The sequence below is a fragment of the Stomoxys calcitrans genome, chromosome 4 (assembly GCF_963082655.1).
Source record: "Stomoxys calcitrans chromosome 4, idStoCalc2.1, whole genome shotgun sequence".
Lineage (NCBI taxonomy): Eukaryota > Metazoa > Arthropoda > Insecta > Diptera > Muscidae > Stomoxys > Stomoxys calcitrans.
The window spans coordinates 180,288,378-180,315,307 of NC_081555.1; the positions used below are offsets into that span (position 1 = coordinate 180,288,378).

At 35.4% G+C, this 26,930-nt stretch overlaps 1 protein-coding gene and 1 long non-coding RNA gene across 11 annotated transcripts in view; one reads left to right on the forward strand and one right to left on the reverse strand.

Annotated features, from left to right (window-relative positions):
* The window catches only part of LOC106083007 (diacylglycerol lipase-alpha), a 48,825-nt gene that overhangs the window by 5,310 nt on the left and 16,585 nt on the right, over positions 1 to 26,930 (forward strand). For 9 of the 10 annotated variants that reach the window (XM_013245808.2, XM_013245809.2, XM_013245806.2 and 6 more), the window contains 5 exons: positions 21,232 to 21,326; positions 21,401 to 21,507; positions 25,689 to 25,793; positions 25,857 to 25,958; positions 26,029 to 26,206. In XM_013245808.2, coding sequence (XP_013101262.2) covers positions 21,232 to 21,326; positions 21,401 to 21,507; positions 25,689 to 25,793; positions 25,857 to 25,958; positions 26,029 to 26,206 — 587 coding nt within the window. Of the gene's footprint in view, positions 1 to 20,999; positions 21,081 to 21,231; positions 21,327 to 21,400; positions 21,508 to 25,688; positions 25,794 to 25,856; positions 25,959 to 26,028; positions 26,207 to 26,930 lie in introns of those variants that run through there. The other variant, XM_013245813.2, reaches the window with a different exon arrangement.
* The window catches only part of LOC106083008 (uncharacterized), a 33,715-nt gene that overhangs the window by 2,254 nt on the left and 4,531 nt on the right, over positions 1 to 26,930 (reverse strand). The gene's annotated exons all lie outside the window — the stretch shown is intronic.

Here is a 26,930-nt window from a genome sequence, read left to right on the forward strand (position 1 = left end):
TAGTTTGGTACCAATTACAATGTACCAATTACACCAAAATTGGCACGTTTTCTTCTACTGGCCGTATTGTTGTCAATATTGCAATAACGTTTGTTAAAATGCTTAATTCTAGCAGTTCCCGTTCGCTGTAGGCGAAGATAAGCTATTTTGTACTATTTTGCACTTTTTGGTACCAAATTGTAGACCTCTGGCCCCAACAGAAGAGAAAGTACTAAAAGGTAACAATTTTTATATATTTTTTCATTTTTTAGTTGTACCTGCATGCCAAATTTCAGACCTCTAGCTCCATCTGTAAAGAAAATACCAAATGGTATCAATTTTGGTACTAAATATACGTTTCCTACCATTGCCAGTACTATTTTTTCGTTTTTTTCACCCTCATCCTTTTGCACCAGATGTCTTTTAAGTCAATTTTCAAAATTCTACATTATCCATCCGCCCCGTACAAGTTCACACATTTCGTACCTTTTTGATACTTTTTTTAGTACCTAAATATACAAATTTCCAAAAACTCTTGTATTCACCCAATTATGGTTGCCAAAGTTTACCTAAGTTCCAAAAATCCAAGGTCTAGTTCAATAAACAAAGACAGTTTCAAATACTACCAATTCCGGTACGATTTTTCATTTTTTTTTGTACCATTGCTTATTTTTTTAGAGACGCTCTTTAATTTTAGCCAAAGAACATAATTCTAGCCCTTTCTGTTCGCGCTGGGCAAATATGTACCATTTCGTACCTTAACGTGATCCCAGACCAGCATTCGTGCAAAATTTCATGGTTCTAACTTCAGCCGTTTGGGCTTGGCGATGATCAGTCAGTCATTCACGCAACTCTTTAATATATATAGATAAAATTTGTAAGTGAAACAAGTAAAAAGGATTTGAGTTCAGCCGGCCCGAACTTTGGATACCCACCACCTCGGGTATATATGTAAATCCCATTTCGTCACAATCCGATGAGAATTGGATAACTTATGCAACCAAATTCGGCACGGACATTGAGTGGTCTTATAAATTTAAATCACTGTTGAATTTTGTATTTAAAATTTCAACAAAATCGGGTAATAAATAAAGCTTTTATGACGTTCAGACCCTTAACCGGCATATCGGTCTATATGACAACTATATCTAAATACAGTCTTATTTTTACCATTTTTGGGTCGGTCGACGGGTGGCCTAAAACTACTCACTGTTGCAAATTTCAGTGAAATTGGATAAAAAATAAAGCTTTTATGGGCTTCAGACCCTTTATCGGGAGATCGGTCTATATGGCAGCTATATCTAAATATAGTCCGATCTGAACCATACTTAGAGCAGATGTCGGGAGGCTTAAAACTACCCACTGTTTTGAATTTCAGCGAAGTCGGATAAAAAGTGCTTGCATTAAAAAGACGTATCTGTGCCAAATTTCAGCTCAATATCTCAATATTTGAAGCCTGTAGAGTGATTACAACAGACGGACGGACAGACACACGGATATCATTAAATTGTCTTTGAATTTTTCCACGATCCGAAATATATACACTTAGTAGGGTCGGAAATTGATATTTAAATGTATTGCTAACGGAATGACTAAATGAATATACCCCCTATCCTACGGTAGTGGGTATAAAATGAGAAATCTGCTATTGCATCATCAAAGTGTCGAAGGATTTTTTGTATCATTGGCATAATTGAATTTGATAAAAAATGAGCTAGCTTCCGGCAGAGAGATATGGGACACATTTGGCTAAATGGACATAGAATGATAAGTAATTTAGGTTCATTATATGCTTTTCGTAAATATATATCAAGTTTTATATTCCTCCTTCTATGGAGGGGGTTAAAAAGCTGTAGAAATATTTTTGAAAAGCATACTGGGAAAGCATTTCATTCTAATATGCTACTGATCACTAAGACCCCGATTTCGGCTTTCGTACTTGACTTTTTATGTTATTTCGAAAACATTAACTCTAATTGGATAAACTGGCTCCAATATAGATCATTTTTAATTTTTACTCTAATTATTTTGAATCAGAATTAAAATACCAATTATCATTAGTTCAAGAACAAGAACCTTTAAGCCTAAATTGCTTTCACTTGCAGACCAGTGTGACATTTTCGCCGGTAAGCTATAGACCAGATATGGACTGAAACGTTTTTGTCACGGTTTTTAAATGTCGTTATTTGGTTATGAGTGAAGTGTTGTATTACCAATAAAAAATTAAAAAAGTTTAAACAAATTTAAATACTGGAGGGTTCATATCGAATTCCTAATGCGCCACTCAAATACATCTATAATTAGTCAAATATGTTTTGTTTTGGATTTTGAGTGGGGTTTTTTTGTTACTTATCATGTTTGTTTTGATTATTCGCCTTTTTGGCGAAATTTGAATAAAACAAGAAACAGAAAACTAAAACAACGTGAGCGTCCGCATTGTTTTTATTTTTTTGATTAGGAAGCTTCATTGTGGATTTAAAGCAAATACATGCATGCTTATGCTGCTCATTAGAAACGAAAGGTTGTCTCACAAACTTCTCAGAGTTCCTGACCAGAATACATTTGCAGTGTTCGAAGAATATGGGTAGATTCAACAAATTTTTCTATCAGCACATGCATTTGGATGTGAGGTGTGAAATTAGTATTTCACCGGTAGTCGAATACTAAGAACGTAAATTTAATTTGAACGAAATAAGTTTAATAAAATTGTGAAAATATCTTAACAAATAATCAAGGTTCGCAAAAAACAAAAAGTTGCTGTAATCGACTAAAAGGTGTGATTAAATAAAAATGTATTTAAAGAATATTCAAACAATGAATTGGCCAAATATGGAATCTCAAAAGTGTCTGTTATTTGCCAGTTATTGTTAAAACTATATTCAAAGTGAGGAATTGAGTACTTTTCTTATGAAATATTTCATTACCGCACTTTAGTTCCAATGTTTGATCTGATTAGTTCATCCGTCCAAATTGTGTTTTTTTATTATTGTTTTATACTGGCGGTAAAATTTATATGTGCAAACTATTTAAAATCAGACGCTGCTTTCGATAATTTCATCGTAAAATTTTGAAAAAATGCAATGAATCAGAAACTATAAATAAATATTGATATGGATGATTTGTGGTCTTAGAGACGCCCATGACTAAGTGCATCCATAATGGGACGGTCAATCCTAAAAACTTTGAACTGATTTACAAAACTGAATAACCAAAAATTGTTCAGATATCTCCAAAAGCTGTAAGGTTTACATTGCACGAGAATTTATTCATGTTCAAGTTGTTGATGTTTGGTAGTGGTAGTGCGCATAGAACTGAAATAAAAAAAACCGATTAAGTTCGGACGAGCCACCATGGATATACTATACAATATGTTTATTCTGGAGATCTGTCAGTACACAGTTATATCAAATTATGGTCAGATCAACCCATTAACGCCTGATGCTCGACTTTGTTCTGCGATTTTTTAGAAATTTCATAATTTTATTATTTTGAGCATTTATATTGACGTAACAAATTAAAAAAAAAATAATTTTTCGAAGAAATTTTTAAAAAGAAATTTAAAACATTTTGGGAAGAAAAGTAAAAAAAAAATACTTATGATTTCCAGAGCCACTATTTGTACCCTACACCACTACTGTGGTACAGGGTATTATAACTTACTGTTTTTTTTTTTTTGGCAAATAACTTTTTTCTAATTATTTTATTACCATAAAGCTTTTGACATAAACCCGGAGCTGTTATCCAATTGTTTAAAAATAGAAACCAACATATGCAATCAGAAACTACCAAGAAATTTCCGCAATTTTTTTATTTGAATTTTTGAGCTATACTGGTTAGTTGACACGAAGTCTTACCAATTCAAACGACCAGGTTTTTTTATGAAAATATTTTTGTTTGATTCGAATGACAAAAATGTGCGAAAGTGACATAAATTTTAGATTGTTCAATTTTGCAGAACAAAATATTTGTTTCTTTGGTAGCCATATCCAAATATAGACCGATATGGACCATATACGATACGGATGTCGAAAAGCCTAACATAAGTCACTGTGTCAAATTTGAGCGAAATCGGATTATAAATATGCCTTTTATGGAGCCAAGACTATAAGTTGAGAGAGTGGTCTATATGGCAGCTATATCCAAATCTGGACCGATCTGTGCCATATTGCAGAAAGATGTCGAGGGGCATATCTTAACGCACTGTCCTAAATTTCGGCAACATCGGACAGTAAATGCGCCTTTTATGAGCCCAAAACCTTAAATCGAGAGATCTGTCTATATGGCAGCATATCCAAATCTGAACCGATCTGGGCCAAAGAGAAGAAGGATGTCGAAGGCCGCAACACAACTCACTGTCCCAAATTTAGGGGAAATCGGACAATAAATGAGCCTTTTATGGGGCCAAAACCCAAATTTGGACCGATCTGTGCCATATTGCAGAAAGACGTCGAGGTGCATATCTTAACTCACTGTCCCAAATTTCGGAGACATAGGACATTAAATGCGTCTTTTATGGGCCCAAAATCTTAAATTGAGAAATCAAATTGCAGAAAATTGTCGAAAAGCCTAACGCAACTCACTATCCCAAATTTCGGCGAAATCGGACAATGAATTTATGGGTCCAAGACCTTAAATCGAGAGATCGGTCTATATGACAGCTATGTCCAAATCTGGGCCAATTTGAAGAAGGATGTCGATTGGTCTAACCCAACTCACTGTCCCAAATTTCAGCAAAATCGGATAATAAATGTGGCTTTTATAGGCCTAAGACCATAAATCGGCCGATCAGTCCACATGGGGGCTATATCAAGATATAGTCCTATATAGGCCATCTTCGAACTTTACCTGCTTATGGACAAAAAAGAATATGTGCAAAGTTTCAACTCAATATCTCTATTTTGATTTTTACGCTGATCCAGAATATATATACTTTATAGGGTCGGAAATGGATATTTCAATGTGTTGCAAACGGAATGACAAAATGACAAAAATATATCCCCATCCTTCGGTGGTGTGTATAACAATATGCCTATATAGATGAGCCGATGAAAGCCATTAGACGGGAATGTCTGTATTGCCATATTTTTTAGTCCATCTGATTGCAATCTGGCGAACTGACAGCCACTGCCCTTTTGGTACATCCATGGTCTACGACCGAAATGTTTGAATGTCCCCACGATGACCACGTAGGTTTCAATTTTTTTTCTCCTCAGAGTATGCATCACGTTCCTGCAAGCCCAGTAACTTCTTTGCTCTCTCGAGCCTATTTTTTTGCATTGGTATAAGATCGTGCTCCTTTTAGGACTTGTAAGGTTATACCTTGAAATCATTTTTTTTTTTTTTTTGAAATTCTGATCTGAGACGCAACATAGTGTATATATTCTTGAACCTCTTAACATTCAAGCTAACATTCGGCAGGGTGAAGCTGGCTACTCGAAATATTCTTATTGATGTAGGTTAGTTGATATGGTAATTGGTTCAAATCCATCCAAGATTTCATATAGTTCCCATACAAACCGATCTCCCGTTTAAACTTTAAGAGAGCGCAATTCTTATCCAATCTAGCTGAAATTTTGAGCAACGAATTTTCCAATGAAAATTTTCCAATGAAAATTGTTCTAGGTCAAGAATAATCCGAATCTCGCGAGGGCTAAATCTTATCCACTTTGGCTGAAACTTTGCACGATAATTCATTTTGTGAGCTCCAATGGTTTTCCCAAAATTGTTCCATTGTGATTTCTCCTATAACCTCCTCAGCTTTTCGCATGGCCTCACCTTATAAGTACATAATAAACCGATCTCTCCATTTGACATCCTGAGCACCTACAAGAGCAATTTTCATCATAGTATAAAGAAATCGATGTGGATTTATTGTTATGACCTCGTATTATACTCATTTAGTATCAGCCTAAAAAGAAAACCTGTGCAAGGTTCTTGACAAATGTGATCGATGGTGGAAAGTATATAAGATTCGACCCAGGCGAACTTAATACACTTTTACTTGTTAATAATTTCACTTCACTCACAATCGGTCTACATGCCCACTAAGTTTTTTGAGCCTGGTACGGTCTACAGACCAATTTTTGATATAGGTTTCTTACTCTACTCCCTGGTGAGTAATTATAGCCTACACCGCTACTGCGGTACATGGTATTATAACTAAGTGCATTTGTTTATAACACCCAGAAGAAAGAGAGCAAGACCCACCAATAAGTATACGGAGCGATTTAGAATCACTTCCTGCTTCGATTTGGCTAGGTCAGTCTGTCTATTCATTTTAATTTGTGTACGAAACACAGGTTGCAATTTTCATCCTATCGTCTTAAAATTTGGCATTGAGGTATCTTTTTTGGCCTAGAGAAGAAGACTATTGAAATTGGAAGAAATCGGTTCGGAGTTGGATGTAGCTTCCATATCTATGTTCGTCCGATTTGGACTAATATTGCAATAATAACATCATTTGTCAAGCGATTCTCACGAAAGTTTGCCCGAGAACTTTTTGGTTTCACTTGTGAATTTGATAAAAATCAATTTGGATTTAGGTATAGTTTCGATTTTCACATCTAAAGCTTTTGCGAGCGCATTTATCAACCGAACCTTCTTAACATTTCGCACAACGCTTTCTTTTACAACCATCAAAAACGTGCGGATTTTGATCGAAATCGGTTCAGATTTTTATTTATCTCCCATTTACATATATGTTCCTTCCCTTTCGACTAATATTGCAATTATTTGGTCGTTTGTTAACCCATTCGCACGAAAGGCTTCTTTTATGACTCTAGCTGACATTGCTGCTGAGTTCACGTATCACCCGATTTTTGCTTTTAGAGCCGTTGTCAGCGTACTTCTGAATAGGTTTTCTCAAAATTTTGTACAATGTTTGGTCTAAATCGTTTCAGATTTCAATATAGCTCTCTTATATATGTTCGTCCGATTTTGACAAATTCATTAATAATATGGACATTCGTTAACCAATCCTCAAAATTTTTCTATATATATGTATCTCCAGATTTTCACTTTAAGGGCCTGTCCATACGCATTTATCAACCGATCATGTCAAAATTTTTCACAATATGTATGGATTTTGGTCGAGATTCTACATTTCAAGTTTTAATTTCGACGACTTAGCCTGCACACCCAATTTGGTGTAGGATATCAAAAAGTTGGCTTAGCCTGACGTTAGCCCTTCCTTACTTGTTTTCGGCTAAAGCAATTGTACCTATTATCTTGAGAAGTATCCAAATATAAACGTCAATTACATTCGGAAAATATTAATTTTTTCGTACCATTTTAAGGGGGACAATGATTTGCAATTTTTAAAACTTGTTTTACTAACTGTACCTACATTTAGTCTTCTTTTTGTTAATTAGGCAACTTTATTTTGGCGATACACAAAAAGATAATGTTTAAGTATGATAGTGAGGTGCAAAATTTATATGTCACAATGAACTTTTAGGCATATCATTTAGTCATTAATCAAAATATGATAAATTTAGTTTAACATCGACTCAATAAAATAAAATATGGGAAAACCTTGGTGACCGTTAAAAAAAATTATAGGACTTTGTACTTTTGTATATGAATGTTGATACAATGTTTTAGTATTAATTAACAGTTCAGTTCAAGTTTAGTCATATCTCTAAATAAACCAAAATATTTGGTCAGTAGCCATTTGTTATAACAAAGTGATTAATAAAATTTTTTTATTCCAAATAAAAACCCACAAGCAAAGATATTTTAAGGTATAAAAGTGATTCTACCTACAATTTATTTTTTTTTGTTTTGCATTTTTCAATTACACATTGACATTTTGAAGGCAATGTACACGTCAATTGGCAGTCAGCATATACCAAAAAGAACAACTAGCAAATAAAAAAGGAACAACGATGTAACACCCTACACTTCCGAGTATATCAATGACTTTTAAGCAAATGTGGAAACATAGCAAACGGACCATGTGTATGGAGGCTATATCTAAATTTGATCAGATTTCGATGACTATCTGACTAACTGGTCGATGAAAAATAATTCATGGAAAATTTTGTAAAGATTGTACTAAACTTTAGGCTACTCAACTAGCATCGGTTGAAATATTGGGTTGCCCAAAAAGTAATTGCGGATTTTTTAAAAGAAAATAAATGCATTTTTAATAAAACTTAGAATGAACTTTAATCAAATATACTTTTTTTACACAGCTAAAAGTCACAGCTGATAACTGACAGAAGAAAGAATGCAATTACAGAGTCACAAGCTGTGAAAAAATTTGTCAACGCCGACTATATGAAAAATCCGCAATTACTTTTTGGGCAACCCAATATATATAAATGGCAGCTATACTAAATCTAAACCAATTTTGATAACACTTTTCACACATATCATATAAGAGCTTTATCTAAATCTGCAAATTTTGCCCATGAACATTCCACTAAGGAACAGGGGCAAACTTTTCACATATCAATGAGTGCAATCCGATTCAAGTTTAAGCTCAATGATAAGGGGCCTCCTTTTTATAGCCGAGTCCGAACGGCATGCCACAGTGCGACACCTCTTTAGAGATAAATTTTACATGGCATAGTACCTCACAAATGTTGCCAGCATTAGGAGGCGAAAACCACCGCTGAAAATTTTTTCTGATGGTCTCGCCAGGATTGGAACCCAGGCGTTCAGCATCATATGCGGACATGCTAACCTCTGCGGTGGCCTCCAAATTAAAATCTATCTATCTAAATCTAAAACTATTGTTTGTTCGTCTTTGGGTCAAAAAAGTGTATAATGCAAAATTCTATAACTATCGGACAACAAATGCGATATGTACCTTTATCACAAGAATACATGGACAGACAGACTATTTCGAATCTGGAAGGTTTTTAAGAGTGTTAGTAATTTTAGCAATGGGTAGTATATGTTTCTCTTCTTTTAACGTTGGAAAAAAATGCAATGGTGTTGGGTTCGGTGTTGCCGTTTTTGGTAGGTTCGTACCAAAATTGGTAAGTTTTTATCCTCTTGATAGGTTGGTAGGCTAATCTCAATTTTTGGCAGGTTTTCTCAACATTAATATCATACCACCAATACGTAAATACTAAGTTAATTACAGAAAAAATAGCCGGGAATAACTCAAAACTAATTAACTTAATGCCGTTTCTGTGTATTTGTTAGGAGTGCAGAATAAAACCATGGATGTTATTGTTACAAGGGGTCTCACTGCTTCAAAATTCAGAAAAAGGGCGTTTTGAGTTTTGATATTGACTATAATTGGTATGAGTGTTAAGGGATCTCTTCCAAATTTCGTTAATCTGGGTAGCAAATGCGAGTTTTGTCAATGCCTTCAGTTGGAAATCAGGCATATTTGGCAGCTGCGTACCAATATGACCAAATCTGGTCCATACTAATGGTTCATTCATCTCAGTGTAACGACGAAAATGGGTAGTAAAGGCGCCTTTTTGGGCTCAAACACTTAAATTGGGAGATTGCTATATCAAAACTTTGAACGGTTGTTCATTGTAATTGGGTCAGAAATAAGACTTTATAAACTGAAGATTTCTCATCGGGAGATCAGTATAAAGGGTTTTATATAAAGATATAGGTAATTTTTATACCCACCACCATAGAATGGGGGTATATTAATCTAGTCATTCCGTTTGTAACACCTCGAAATATTCGTCTCAGACTCCATAAAGTATATATATATTCTTGATCGTCTCGATGTTCTCAGACGATCTAGCCATGTCCGTCCGTCTGTCGAAATTTTGATAGCGGTCGAACGCGTATAGCTAGGCGCTTGAAAATTTGCACAGATATTTAATATTAATCTAGGTCGTTGGGGATTTCAAATGGATCATATCGGTTAAGATTTGGATATAGCTCCCATATAAACGGATCTCCCGATTTGTTTTCTTGAGCCCCTGGAAGCCGCAATTTTGTCCGATTTGGCTGAAATTTTGCATGTCGTGTTCTGATATAAATTCCAACAACTGTGCCAAGTACGGCCCAAATCGGTTAATAACCTGATACAGCTCCGATATAAATCGATCTCCCGATTAGATTTCTTGAGCCCCTGGTAGCCGCAATTTTTGTCCGAGTGTAGTGATTTTGTTATGACTTCCAATAACTGTGCCAAGTACGCTCCAAATCGGCCAATAACCTGATGTAGCTCCTATATAAACCCATCTCCCGATTAAACTTCTTGAGCCACTGGAAGCCGCAATTTTTGACCGATTTGGCTGAAACTTTGCATATAGTGTTAGAAGAATCCATAGTAGTGGGTTCCCAAGATTTGGCCCGGCCGAACTTAGCACGCTTTTACTTGTTAAACTTATGACAGTAGGGTGATTTCAACAAACAGACGGACGTGTTTGTCTAGATCCTCTATGAATAACGACAATCTAGTACTTTTTAGAGTTGAAAATGTATATAATGTAATTTGATGTGTTCAAAATGGAATTTTAGAATGACCAACTGTTCCGCAGTGGCTAAAAATACGCGCTTTACCACATTTTTGGCTTGAATAACATTTGGTAGGTTTTGGTCTGGTTTGGTAGGATATTTCTTGAATTTTGGTAGGAAATAATTTTCTTGAGTCGCAACACTGGTTGGGTTTAAAAATGTCTGTACATTCATAGATAGTAGCAAACACTGTGTGCTGCCTGCTAGTAGTTAATTTTGCTGCTATTGCAATAGTAGTTCTGCTGTTATAGCAAAATGTTTACAATTTCAGAACAACAGACTGACTGTTCAAAAGCCAGCTCCAAGGATGATTTTGATCCCCCAGACCATACATGTGAGTTTTCGGCTTTATGAAAGTGATATAGATGTTAGGATCAAAAGAAGTGAAGTAATTCCTGCACCGCTTGGGGAAGCCTAAATACTTCAATGCTTTTTTCGACACTTCAAATACATGTTTATCAACGGACATCACACTGTATCTTAATGCCCAGAACATCATGAACTTATGATTGCTCAAAATTTATACCGTTGATAGATGGAGATGATCATCGTTATGCGTCAGCGAATCGTTTGTGTGACAACAAACAGCTCTGAGTGTTCTGTGCTTTAAAATCTACACTATTCCTTCGACACCACTCAGAAATAGCCAGTAAATCCTGGAAGAGTATGTCTTCCATAATCCGCTTCTTGTCCTTAATCTCTCCAAGTCTCGGCCTATGGTCGAATAAGAAAGAGTGACAGAGATTACTGTCATCCTAAAATGATAAGAAGGTCTTTATGTACAAATCAACAGATCATTGATAAAAATAGGATTTAGGGGAGGAGCCGTATAGTGCGATCTCTGAGAAAGCTCGATATAAATCGAACGAAGCCATAATCGACAAGTTATGATAGGAGTTCACCGTGCCAGACACTATCAAATGCCTTGGAGATATTTATGGTAATTAACCATGCTCTCGATAATCTTGGAGAGAGAGTGGAGCATATTACAATTGGCCGGCAAATCGCAGAGGCGTTCGTCTCGCCCTTATTGGGGATCGGCTGAGCATTCGCAACCTTCCAACGCTTCCGAAAAACTCCCGCACAGTAAGCGGGGTTGAAAAGATTTTGGTTATGAACAAGTCGAAGAACACTTGCGCAAGACAAGTGTTTTATTTACATCGAGATTCACAGGAACCCTTTTAACTCCACATGTTTGAAAAAATATATGAGGCAAAATGTTAGATACATTCTCGATTGAGGGAAGTGATTGATTGCTCACCAGCAAGGAAGAATTTCAGCCGGGTCAGTGAACGTCAGGTCATCTCTCTTTTCACAAGAGCAGGGATGGATAAAGAGCTACCCTTTGCCTTTTTTTCAAAAGACCAAAAGTTCTTACTTCCTCTTGTAGACGCAAGAACCCGGTACTGAGTACTGAAATGCCAAGGTGACCAACTATAGGGGCCGGCCAAGAGAAGCCCGGACCTCCTATGGCATATGATCTCGTTAAAACATCGGCTTTTACCATTTAAAAGATATATCTCTACCTGCTCCCAAACAGCAAATTTTTTACTAGTTTTTTTCTTATTCTATTCCACAGTGCACCGTCATGCTGAAATGTTTAAGTTTTAATTTCTTAAGATTTCAAACTGGTTTTTAAATCAACAATAAATGAAATATATTCAAAAACTATTCGACGATTAATTTCATATTCAACCCTTCTCTAACAATTTGATGAATAATTAAATTTTCAGGTTTGTGTACATTACAAAAAATAAATAAAATCTATTACAACGCTAATGCCAATTAGCTCAACCAAGTATACAGCAATCCTTATCTCAAGATTGGCAGTGATAAATTGGGAAAGATTAAATAATTGGAAGCCACCGTAGCGCAGAGGTTGGCGTATTGGTTTGTTACGTCAAACGCCCGGTTTCGAATTCAGCGAAATCAATCTTCCAATTTTACTATTTTAATCCTTAGAGGGCACAATTCTTATACGATTTGGCTGAAATTTCCCACGATGACTTCTGATACGACCTTCAATTTATATACCAGGTATGGTATATGTATATATATATATATACCAAATCGGTCTATAACCTAATGTAGGTTTTACATAACCGATCTTTGCTTTGAGATCTTTAGCACCTACATAAAGCAGTCTTATCCAAGAATATACCAAATTCCATGGAGATTTCTCTCCCAATATCCTTTTTTAGTTCCTGCCTATCGAGAGATGGATGCATAAGGTTCGGCCCTGGCGAACTAAGCTCACTTTTAGTTGTTTTTATCAATATACTTATTACATTTTGTTAATTTTATTTAAAATTTCAATTTTGCGTTTTCTTTGTTTAAACTTTTTTTTTGAGTTTTGACTGTAGATTTTTAATAACATATTGAATTACTAGAATGATTTGTTATAATTTGATTGACTAATATTTTATTATATAAATATTTGCGTTTTGTTTTTAAATCTATCTAATCGAAGAATGCTTGTGCCGTGTTGAATGTACATTTTATGCACATTTTTATAGGGAACGATATCACTGTGATTGTAAATGCCTAACTAAGAATGACTAGAAATCTTTTACATTTAGCGTTTGAAGTTATATTTATAAAAACCAGAACAGAGAATTAAGTCATCCATATTCATGAGTCACTTAGTATAAACATACGTTTACAAAGCTTGATTATTATACTCGAGATACATTAGATGGGGATCACGATTTTTAGAAATAAACAAAAGTTGCACTAAAAAAAACCAAATACAATATATTGATTGCTCATCTAAAAGTTTTTCTAGTTGACTGTAGTAATATAGTATTCTAGTTTTATACCCTCCATTATAGGATGGGGGTATACTAATTTCTTCGTTCCGTTTGTAAAACATTGAAATATTGATCTGAGATCCAACAAAATATATAAATTCTTGATCGTCTTGACTTTCTTAGCCGATTTAGCCATGTCCGTTCGTCCGTCGGTCGAAGCACTCTAACTTTTGAAGGAGTAAAGATAGGTGCTTGCAAATTTGCATAAACATTTCTTATTAGTGCAGGTCGGTTGGGACTGTAAATAGATCAAATCGGTCCATGGTTTGGTTCTAGAAGGAGCAATTCTCATCAGATTTAGATGAAATTTTGCACCAAGTGTTTTAGTTTTTCAAGAACTGTACCAAGTATGATCCAAATCGGTTCATAACGTTATATAACTCCCATATAAACCGGTTTCGGATCTTGACCCCTTAAGCCGAAAGAGGGCGCAATTATTTTACGATTTGGCTGAAATTTGCATGAAGTGTTTTGGTTTGACCATCAACAACAGTGCAAAGTATGGCTCAAATCGGTTCATAACCTGATATAGCTCCCATATAAACCGATTTCTGATCTTGACTTTGTGAGCCTCTAGAGGGGGCATTTATTTTTTGATTTGGCTGAAGTTTTGCGCAACAACTATGTCAAGTTTGGTCTAAATCGGTTCATAACCTGATTATACTTCTTAGGCCTGTAAGGGCGTAATTCTTATCCAATTTGGCTGAAATTTTGCACAACGACTTCTTGTATAACCTTTAACATGGCTTGAATCGGTCCGTAAACTGATGTAGCTCCCATATAAACAGATCTCCCAATTTTATTTCATGAGCCACTATAGGGCGCAATTCTTATCCGATTTGACTGAAATTTTGCACAATGAATTCCACTCTGGTCTCCAAAAGCCAAATCAAGGATGGCCCCAATCTGTTCATAACTTGGTATAGCAAATAGCGTAAAAATTCTTATCCAATATCCTTTGTTTGTCTATCGGCCAAAGAACTGGACAAATGCGATCCATGGTGGAGGCCCGGCCTAACTTAGCATGATTTTAATTGTTTTATATTATAAGGGGTTTTCCAACAGAGGTGTTATTTTGAATCATCCGGTATTTCGGTAGCTGTCACTTTTTTGACATTTGACAAGTAGAAACTACACCATTATTAACAAGTAAGTACGCGCTAAAGTCGGGCGAAGCCAACCATTTCATACCCTACACCACATTGGGTATGCAGGCTAAGTCGTGAACTAATCGCACGATCTAGCCGGCCAATTGACCGGTCCCGAACGTGAAATAAAATGTTCACTGAACTCGCCTCTCAATAAGTCCATTGTTACGCCTGTTGTGTGGCATGTCTTGTTGAAACCACATGTCATGCAAGTCAAGCTTTTGCATTTTGGTAAAGGTCGCCATTCACAGTTACGTTACGATTCCCATCATCTTTGAAGAAGTACGTTCCAATTTTGCCACCAGCTCATAAACCGCATTAAACTGTGACTTTTTCTGGATGCATTGGTAGCTCTTGCAATGCTTCAGGCTAATCTTCACTCCAAAATCGACAGTTTTGCTTATTTATGTGTCCATTGAACCAAAAATGAGCTTCGTCGTAAAATGGAAGAAGTGCGCGATGAACTTTCTAAACAGAGCACGCATTTTGATAATGAAATTCAATAATTTGCAAGGATTATTCGTTTGGAAGACGAATCATTGTTAAATTATAGAACAAACTCAAAGTGTTTGACAGTGAAACGAAACACGAAACGTACGTGAGTTGTTTAAACCAGTGTTGCCAAAAAGATAATAGATAAAAAATCACCCTTTATATAAAAGAGTTGCGTGGTTGACTGATTAACGCCCAGCCAAACGGCTAAAGGTAGATCCATAAAAATTGGCACGTGGATCTTGGGTCGTTGGGGAGTGATAATTGTGAAATTCGTATGTTTAGGCACTAAAAAGTACCAAATAGTGCGAAATGGTAACTTTTAGCCCAGTGCGAACGGATTGGGCTAGAATTTGGATTTTGGTCTTAAGTTAAAAAGCGTCTCGAAATTATAAGATTTTGTGACAAAAAATTCTCTGATCGTACCAGGAGTGGGAGAAATAGTACGTTTAGTAAAGCATTGGTACTTATTTGTACCTTTTTGTTTATTGAACTAGAGCTTTGAATTTTGGGAGGACAAATGAGATTTTGGACTTTTGGACATTAAGGAACTTGAAAGTTCCAAAAAATTTACGAAATAGTTAATTTGCATAGAGCGAACGGGTAGAGCTAGAACTTCGAAACAAAAATAGTACGAAAAACGAGAAAAACGTACGTTTAGTACCGTATTTGAAATTTAACATGTAGGTTCAACTAGAAAAAATATGTTGCTATTTTTCACGAATCGTACATTTTGGTACCAAAAAGTACTAAATAGTACGAAATAACTTTACTTTCACAGTGAGCGGAGACAGTTTAAAATTAAATAATTTGGTAAAAATGATCGTAGTCTTGACAAAAATACGATAACTTGTGCCAAATACGAAATGCTGAAATCGTACCAGGTGTGAAAGAAAACGTACTGAAGTGCTGGTACTTTCTTTATAGATTGAGCTACAGCTCTGAAATTTGGGACACAGGTACATGTTGGCAGCATGTACCGGGCTACTAGAAGATTTTGTTGATATTCGTACTTTTTGATACTAAAACGTACAAAATTGTACTTTCTTTACAGACTGACCTACAGCTCTGGAATTTGAGATACAGGTACACCTTGGCAGTATGTACCGGGCGACTAAAATAGTTTTGGATATTCGTACATTTTGGTATTAAACCGTACAAAACGGCTCTTTCTTTTCAGACTGAGCTACAGTTCTGAAATTTTAAGCATCTTGGTACTAAAACGTTCAACAGGCTACATTCTTTACGGACTGAGCTAAAGCTCTGAAATTGGGGATACAGATATATCTTGGCAGTATGTTCAGGATAACGAGCATTTTTGTTTGAAATTTGTACATTCAGGTATTCAAACTTACAAAATGGTAATTTGTTTACAGATTGAGCTAAAGATCTCTAAATTTCGATACAGTATATATCGGCCGATAGGAGGTTTTTTTCAAATGCACTAAAACTTTCAAAAAGTTACTTTCTTTACGGATTAGGCTGAAGTTCATAAAAATGCGATAGAGTTACACCTGGATATTGGGTTACCATCGGGGGCATCCTAGCAACCGGGCATATGCTTGTCTATATATAATTGATCTACATACTATGGTGTTGCCTTATGACTTTTTTGAGGATTTCTACAATAAATCCTAGTACTGACTTCGACTTTTGGGTCGACCAACTGTCAAAACGCATTATAAAAAATGGTGACGAAGAAAATGCGAACACATTCTGTAAATGTGGTACTGAGTTCTATGAGCCAAATTTCGCTTAAATTAATTGCAAATGTAATTAAATGCTCACGAAATGTGCGCCAATCGACTCTGCTGCCTCAATGCTATTGTCTTTGTTGTTTTTTGACTATTTGTATTTGTGTTTTGACAAAGAAAAGAGTCCGTCTGATTTCGCAATAATTTTAAAAGCATTTTCGGTGCGAATGAAGTCACTGTGAAAACTTTTCACAGTGAACAAACGTAATACCTTTCTTTAGTGAGAAACAGGATTCAGTTAATAAGGTAACGTAGAGCGATCAGCTCACAAACAATTTTTGTTTTTAATTTTCGTCTTAATTAATTAAGCTTATCAAACTTGTTATTGTTACCGTTTTTCTAAATTGTTCACAATGCGCAATGTACAATTTGCTCACATTGAAATTCAAATTGAATCAATAAAACATACAAAATTCAAATATTTTAAGCCGTATTTCAACAAGATGTAAAATAAAAACAACAAATAAGACATGGATGTGTAATATTTTGCATTGACATTTATTGCCAATCTCAATCGGTAGATTATAACAAACTAAATGATGTTCATAGGGCCTATCCAGTTTTTGTTTCTGCAAGTGACGAAACCTTATATTTTCAAATGTTGAGTGAGTAAAGGGACACAACATATGATTGCCAACAGTTTCACAGTCGGACTGCTGCGACTCCTTAAAGGAGCAACTATGTTCACAGCTGTTTGGTGAAACAAAAGAGTGTCGAACGTGGGATGGGATAAATGATATCTTGGTAGAATAAATAGAGGGCAAAGTCACTAACTCAGCTGATGGCATACTATAATATCGGTATTGTTATCTACACCAACTAAAACGTCAAATTCTTTGTTTACATTAATATATTTTTGTTAACTTGTGCTTGTTTGTGACAATGTAAATAAAAGGTTGAATGTCAATATAATACTGTAGATATAGACAGAAGTTTGACAGACTAGTGGGAATTTCCACCATCATTCCGACAGAACTAGTTCAGCACATTCATATCAGTGACTTGTCCAAGTGAACCAGTTCTGGTACATAGCTCATTTATTTTGGACGATGAGTGAGTTGAGAATAAACAAAAACAAGTAAAAGCGTGCTAAGTTCGGCCGGGCCGAATCTTATATACCCTCCACCATGGATCGCATTTGTCGAGTTCCTTTCCCGGTATCTCTTTTTAGGCAAAAACATTTGTCAAAGGAAAGAATTGCTATAACATTGGAGCTATAATATCAAGTTATCGTCCGATTCGGACCATAATTGAATTGAATGTTGGAGACCATAGTAGAAGTCGTTGTGTAAAATTTCAGCCAATTCGAATAAAAGTTGCGCCCTTAAGGGTTTATATGGGAGCTGTATCAGGCTATAAACGGATTCAGACCATAATTGACATGTATGTCGAAGTTCATGAGAGAAGTCGTTGTACAAAATTTCAGCCAAATCGGATAATAATTGCGACCTCTAGATGCTCAAGATGTCAAGAACCCAGATCGGCTTATATGGCAGCTATATCAGGTTATGGACCAATTAAAATCATGTTTGGCACAGTTGTTGGAAGTCATAACAAAATACTTTTTGCAAAATTTCATCCAAATCAGATAAGAATAGCTTCCTCTAGTGCCTCAAGAAGTCAAGATTCAAGATCGGTTTATATGGCAGCTATATCAGGTTATAGACCTATTTGAACCTTACTTAGCATATTTGTTGGAAGTCTTAACAAAACACCTCATGCAAAATTTCACCCAATTCGGATAAGAATTGCGCCCTTTAGTTACTCAAGAAATCAAAATCCAAGATCGGTTTATAGGGCAGCTATATTAAAACATGGACCGATGTGGCCCATTTACACTCCCTACTGACCTACCCTAATAAGAAGTATTCGTGCAAAATTTTAAGCGGCTAGCTTTATTCCTTCGAAAGTTAGCGTGCTTCCGACAGACAATCGGACGGACGGCCCCTGTAGAGGCTGAAGAAGTCAAGACCCCAGATCGGTTTATATGACAGCTATATTAGGTTATGGACCGATTTGAAACACACGTAACACAGTTGTTGGAAATCGTAAAAAAACACCTCAAGCTAAATTTCAGCAAAATCGGATAAGAATTGCGCCGTCTAGTGGGTCAGGAAGTCAAGATCCAAGATCGGTTTATGGGGCAGCTAAAGCAAAACATTGACCGATATGGTCCATTTAAAATCCCAAACTACCTACATTAATAAGAAGTATTCATGCAAAATTTCAAGAGGCTACCTTTACTCCTTCGAAAGTTATCGTGCTTTCGGCAGACAGACGGACGGACGTACATGGCTAGGTCGACTTAAAATGGCATGACGATTAAGAAAATATATACTTTATGGGGTCTCAGAGGAATATTTCGAGGAGTTATAAACAGAATAACGAAATTAGTATTCCCCCATCAAATGGTGGAGGGTATAAAACATAAAAATGTGATGCAAATCACTCCCACCGAAAGTGGCAATATGATACTTGGTAAATCTGATCTTTAATTATAAATCGATAATATTTAGTAGTAACAAAAAATATAGGAAGAATATTTCCGAAATTTGTTTTAACTCTGATTTCAAACCGGTCAATATGTTAAAAGAAAATTACTTCCGATTTTTTCCACTTCGATTGAGGAATTATCCCCTGCAGCCCTCCAAAAATTTTGCAAATTATCTTAATTGCTGCTTTTCGTAACTCTATTCTTATTTTTAAGACTTCAAAAGGGTAAAGTCCAAACATTTTGCCCAGTCTTTTTTCTTCAACTTCTTAAAGCAAATGTTAATTGGTAAGCTTATAGATTTGGTTATATTTACCAACTAAGGAAGTATCATCATCCAAATATAAACAAAACTATTTTTTTCATAAATTTTAACGTCAATTATGTATTCATTAGAAAAGAAGATAAAGACGGAACAGGTTCATTCATCATCACATGGGCTGTGGCTAACACAAAAGCGATGCATTAGACAAATGGTGGTCTCAAACATATTAGTCATGTTTTATATGTCATTTGGTTTTTTGAAGCATTGCTCCAAACTTTGATAATTCAACTTCAAAATGATTGGCTCTAACCTAATCGTCGGGATATCCCAATACGTTTTGTGTGTTAGCCAGCTTTGACGAAATTGTTTTTCAAAACGTTTGGATAGGGAGAGAGCGAGAGATAGAAAGTAAATAGAAACAAGTAAAAGCGTGCTTAGTTCGGCTGGGCCAAATCTTATACACCCTCCGCCGTAGATCGCATTTGTCAAGTTCTTTGGCCGGTATCTCTTTATAGGCAAACAAAGGATAATGAATAAAAAATTGACATGCTATTGGAGCTACATATATCAGCTTATGGACTGATTAGGATCATACTTGGTTTGGATATTGGAGACGATTATTGAAGTCATTGCTTAAAATTTCAAACAAGTCGGATAATCCTATAGTGGAGGGTATAAAAATCTGGAAAAATTTTGATTTAGGAAGGGCCTGTGGGACTTGTATCGGATATAGCATGGATTTGAACAACACATACGACAAACAGATAAAGTAATGCAGATCTGTAAAAGACCCATGAAACTAGGCACCGGCATATTTACATACACATTCAATGTAGCAAAACACTCTACGGCGTACGAAGCACACTGGGACAGCTAGTTCCCTATATGGACAACTTCATGTTTCATTGTTTTTTAAAGTCTTGATTCATTTACACATGTAATAAAAATGTTGTTTAGCTACTAAAAAAACCGCAAACCTTTTTATGCCCTTCCATGGCATGGGGATATACTAATTAACTCATTCCGTTTGTAACACCTCGAAATATTGATATGCGACCCTATAATGTAAGTATCTTATTGATCGTACTTACATTCTGAGCCTAAATAGCGATGTGCTTCCGTCTGCGAAAAAATTTAAAGCTAGCTACTTTAAATTTTGCACACATACTTCTTATTAATGTAGGCAATTCTTAATCTCCAACTTTCGTGATAAGTATAGTCCGAATCTGCCAATAACCTGATACAGCTCCCATATAAAACGATCTCTCGAATGTACTTCTTTAGCCCCTAGAGTGCGCAATTCTAACTCGATTTGTCTGAAATTTTGCACAATGTCTTAAACTATGACCTCCAATATACGTGCCAAGTATAGTTGGAATCGGTTTATAACCTGACATAACTCCTATATAAAGTTTTTTCTGGATTTCACTTAATGAGCAACTATGAAAAATTTTATGGTCTATCTACCTTTTAAAATAAAACTTGCAAAAAACTTAACAAATGCGACTGATGGTGGAGGGCACATAAGATGCGATCCGGCTGAACTTACACGCTCTTACATGTTTAATTTGAACTCTATTAAAATATCAATTCAATCATAATGACACATCAATTCAATTCAATCATACATTACAAGTAGAACAAGTAGAGGCTTTTCGTTTTCTTGAGTGTAATTTTGGATTTCTTCATGGCTACGAGGCAAGATATTCATTTAGTATCTAGGCTGTATTAAAAACTAAGGGATAAAAACCTGTTTTAGTTGAGATATTGTACTCTTATAAAAATATATAGAGATTTTAAGTTGATAGCAAAAGTAAATTAATAGAAAAAATCTTCCAATTTATTTCAGATGCCTGGACTTGTTGTTTTTCGTAGGCGGTGGTCGGTGGGTTCAGATGATCTTGTTGTGCCTGGAGCATTCCTCTTAACAATTCATCTTATATGGTAAGCCCTTTAATAACATTCTCCTCTCTTTATCAACTTTAATTTCTTTCATTCTATTCTTCGATTCCCTTTAGTGCTATAACAGTCATTGTGTCCCTTAGCACATTCAAATATGACACCACCATTTTCGATGTCAAACTACTTTTTTACCATCAAATAGGTTATTTAGTTATACTATGTGGTAAGTAGCATTCCTGGAATTTGTAAATACTCTTTTTTTAAACCACTTATCAACGGCATGTGGAAAATTTTCAGATTTTAAAAGAAAGCTCACGCAAACGTTTACGTGTAAGACATAACATGGCATTTTCGCCAGAGAAATCGCATGTTTATTATGAAATTAGCATTGAATAGTGATAAACATTTACATTGTAATTATGTACTCAGGTACTCGAGTTTCTTAACATCTGAATTAGCTAATAGCCCGCAAATTGCTCCATTGATAAAACCATGAGGGTAATCAGCTACAGTAAACAGTTACTAGTCGTTCATTGATTCATTATTTATTTGTGTTTCTTTGAAATTTTGTAAGCTACTTACAATATTATGGCTTATTGAGGAAAACAATAGAGTGGGTGCATAAACAGCTTTCATATGTAAGGTGTCTTATATCTTGTAAGATAACATTAAGTATCAACTTCCACTGCAAATCCATAAAATCACCATAACGTTCACCCAACTGAACTATCTTATTAACCCATTAACGCCGAATGGGCAGAAAAATACCCAAGAAAAGAGCTGCCTTAGAAAAATTCTAGCTCGAGTTAGAAATAAGATATTTTAATGAAATTTTGATTGGTGTAAAGTGAACGAACAAAAACAATTTAAAAATCTTCACCGTCATATGAGGTCATATTTTGGGGGAAAATTGGCTTGTCGAAAGTTGGCAATTTTTTAAAGCTCTAAAAATCAAACAAAAAATTTTCTCAAAACTCTTAGGATTGAGATTTCCGGAAACCTTCATAATGTATTATTGCATTTGATGGTTGCTATATTAAAAAAAATAAATTTATAGCGATAAACTTACTACTTTTGACAGCATGTGCGATTTTATGTCAAAGTCATTAAAATTCACTTTTCATCGCTAATTGGTTATGAAATATAAAGAAAATTATTTTTGTTGTTGTTGTAAAAAGATAGTGGCTTAGGAAATAATTTTTTACAAAAACTTTAAAAAATGACTACGTAAATAAACATTTTCGAAATAATGAAAATACAAACTTTAACCAAAATCGTAAAAGGGAATCGAGGGTCAGGCGTTAATGGGTTAATATTCTAGCTGATCTTAAAACCTTGGGCAATTCCGTTTTTTTGTTATCGAAATTTAAAACATCTTCCAAACAAATAACATATTTTCCTGATCGTACTCTACTCCAATAATTATTTATTTGATTCCCATACAGTGCCGCACAAAAGTATTGCCATGGTGCTATATTGTAAAACCACAAAAACATATAAAAGAAAACAAAAAATCAATTCAATTAAAAATAAACTAATTGCTACGATCTCATGAAGGTGACATAAAACTATTAACTTAAACAAAAATTTATGTATTAAAAAAATGCAAAAAAATATTTTAATTTTTTTTTTGGTAGATGTTACAAATGTTTAGTAGCAAATACCCGTTTATTTTAGTTACTTCATTTAACTCAGTTTTTTATTCACTAACACGAGGGTTATTTGCGCAATATATGCTGTCCATTGTGTTATTTAATAAGAAAAAATTATTTTTCTTTGAAAATATATTTTGTTTTCAAATGTTCGGTTTGGGGGTTTTTATACCCACCACCGACGAATGAGATTATATTCAAGCTCGTCATTAAATGGTATGCTAAAATTATCTAGTCATTTCCCTCCGTCCGTTTGTCTGTGGTAATCACGATACAGTCTTTAAACATGAAGATATTGAGTTGAAACTCTGCCAAAATATTTTTTTTTTACCATTGGCAGGTTAAGTTTGAAAATGGTCGATGTCGAACTATATCTTGGTATAGTCTCCATATAGACCGTTTCCCCGACTTGTAGTACTGGGTTCATAAAAAAAATTTATTTTTGATCCGATTTTGATGTAATTTGGAGCGGTGATCTCTATTATATCCTTCGAATATGGTCTGCATGCCGATATTCCGAGTTGGGGTCTTGGGCAGATAAAACGCGATTTAGCTGAAATTTGACAAAGTTATGTAAGGCCATTCGACATCTGCATCGAATATGCTCCAGATCGGATTATATTTGGATACAGCTGCTATATATACCGTTTTCCCTATTTAAGATCTTTCGCACACAAAAGGCGCATTTATTACACGATTTTGCTAAAATTAAAAATACAGAGATTTGCATTTAGATCACTCGACTTCCACGAAGAATATAATTAGCATCGATAAAATATAATCAGTGCCACATATAAGTATTGGCACAACCATCAATTTTTACATGACCGCTGTCTTACAGCCCCGTCTCCCTGTTTACTCAAATATTTTTCCGAAAGAACCCCTGTTGTTACTTAACTAATGCAGAAATTTTTATTCCAAAAAAAAATTTTTTTAACTTTTTTATATTTTATTTAACAAAACAATAACGCGATTTCATCGCACAAAGGTATTGGCACACTTATATTTATATCTAAAATATCCAAAAATTTTGGTCTAATTAATACTTTGTTGCCAAGCCCTTTTGCTTGATCACTGCGTCCAAACGGTTTGGCATGGAATACACTAATTTTTTCGTAGTTTCCTCCCCTATTTTTAACCATTCTTCTATAAGTGCGTGCTTAAGTTCGGACTTATTGGGCCGCCTTTTTACACGTCTATCTAGTTCCTCCCACAAATGCTCAATGGGGTTGAGGTCTGAAGATTGCGGAGAATATGGCAGGACATGTGCGATATTCATTATTAGCCACATATGCATATCATGAGCAGAATGTTTGGGGTCATTGTCCTGTTGAAATGTTAATGTCCTCGGTAGATTCAGTTTGTCCGCGCTTTTTTTACATTTTCCTTTAAAGTATTTAAATATACTGTTTTGTCCATAATGCCATCTATGAAGACGAGCTCACCGACCCCCGCAGACGACATGCAACCCCATACCATAACTCCCCCTCCATCGTGTTTGACTGTATGTGCAAGATTTTTTCATATGCCGTATTGGGCTTCCTACATACAGTAGAGCGGCTATCAGAACGGAAAATGTTGCACTTACTCTCATCCGAGAATAGCACTTGCTCCCAGAAGCTGTTCGGTCGGCTCACATATTCTCTTGCGTAGGCTAGGCGCTTCTTCTGGTTCTTTAAAGACAAAAGCGGCTTACGTCTAGCAACTCGGGCACTGTAATCGGCCTCATGGAGCACTCTTCTGACCGTCATGGGATGAATTTACTTTCCAGTCTCCTCTTGAACTTCAGCTGTTAATTGTGTTGATGTTTTTTTGACACTCCCGTTAACTTAAAACTTGGGGACGCCTAGAGCGTTTTGGATTTTGTAAATTTGATTCTCCTTCAAACCTGTTGACGATGCTTCGAATTGTGAAACGGCTTCTGTCCATCATTTGGCTGATCTCAGCTAACGATTTTCCTTGGCTGTAAAGGTGCATTAAAATTTTTTGTATTTTCTGCATTTAATTTTATTATTGTAACAAAAAACATAAATTAACGGTAAAACAACACGGTAGATAATTTTAGGAACCAATTGTAACGATCAAAGTAACACGGTAGACAATTTTAGGAACCAATATTTTTGCAAAAAGAGTTGCCAACTGGCAAAAATTAGGAAAAAAAAATAGCAAAACATGTGAGTTTTTTTTTTGAGTAGACTGGGAGACGGGGCTGAAAAATAGCGGTCAAGTTAAAAATTGATGGTTGTGCCAATACTTATGTGTGGCACTGTATTATTAACCGGCCAATTGTTTTGTAAAGGTTTTTTTCTGGAACATATTTCGGCCACACGACTGATTAAACGTTCTGGAATGGCAAAGTTGCTTAGGATTTTAATAAAATCACATTTTTGAAATCCGAGAAACATTTATTTAAAATTAAAACGACTTATTTTGTTTGTTTCGTTGATATTTGATTATTTCGGATGTGTATCAGTGCTGCCAACGCTAAAGTACAAAGCAGTAAGCGAGAAGAGCGTTTTATTATCCACAAGCTAGCGAATCCGCTAGACTGGTAAATAAAACAACCCAATCAATACAAAGCCAATATAAGACTCAAATCTGGCTGAACCCAATCAATACAAAGCCAATATAAGACTCAAATCTGGCTGAGGCTTATATAACCAGCCGAACTTTAGGCCTATTTATTTATTTTTTATTTTAAATCGCCATTTTTGATTTTCCAATGACATTTTTTTCTTTCTACAATTACTAGCCTCGCTAAGCATCGAAATTGGGATATGTGTTATTTCGATGAGAGGGAGTATACTGGACTCAGATGTTCGTGCCCCAATAAATTTTTGGATTTATTTCAAGACTGGTAAGTGGAAGCTTAAAAATTTTTATTGATTATTTTTTCTGAATATTCATTAACTCTTTACAGCTGTAATGCTCTTCGATATTTCCTGGTTGATTTTGGGATCAATATGGCTATCGAAATATTATCTGGAATCTCCAATCAGCACACCAAAACAAATCTTTTTCGGTAAGATGTCCTGGCATCCGAAAGGTTTATACTTTATTAATCCATTCCTTTTCTTTTTTTCAATCTTTAGCAATTGTGATTGCTGGTTGGGCTTTAGTATTCGTTACATGCATCACTGTTTGGTGTACTTTTGATGCAGCCGGCAGATCATGGGTGAAAATGAAGAAATATCAACGATCAATGCGTGAGACTGAATCGCGTTTTAATTATAAGCGAAGTAACAGTATGAACCGCAACTGGCGCCAAAGGTATGCTCAGGATGCAAACAAAACGGTATTTTAAACATATTACAATAAATAATTAAGGGAAGACAAAAGTAAGGTGGTGCCGACTATTTAATACCATTTATTATTAAATGGATACTATACGCATATCTTAACCATACTGGTGTACATTCATCCAAAATGGCATTACTTTTAGAGCGCTTGCAAGATTGCGCTCTAAAATTGAGGCAAGCGATAGGGTCTTCCCCTCCGATTAAAGCGAACATTTGTTTGCACTCTTATACGAATAGTAATCCACAAATTTAATGTCAACATTTGGGGTCAAGTGAATAAGGAAACCACCCAACAAACCAAAACTACATCGATCAAAGGGACTTCAAATGGGACATATTTACCACCCATGGAATATGGGTCTAAAATTAAAGGTGTTTTAGGACAGAACACTAATTTTATAGCTATTTTCGAGACCATATATCTTGGGGCCGCCAACCTCCGGACACCCCAAATTTTGTCGTATTTCAGCCATGGGACATATTGACCGACCATGGCAATATGGCACTCAAATGAAGGGTATTTCAGAGAAGAACACGAATTAAATATGGTTCAGAAACAAATGACTTGGTGGCCGCTCTACCTCCAAAACAGATATATAAACCTAACATGACAATTAGGGGTTCAAATGTATATCTAAGATGAATATGAAAACACCACCATTAAGGTCATGTAGACTCAGTTGTTGTTGTTCATA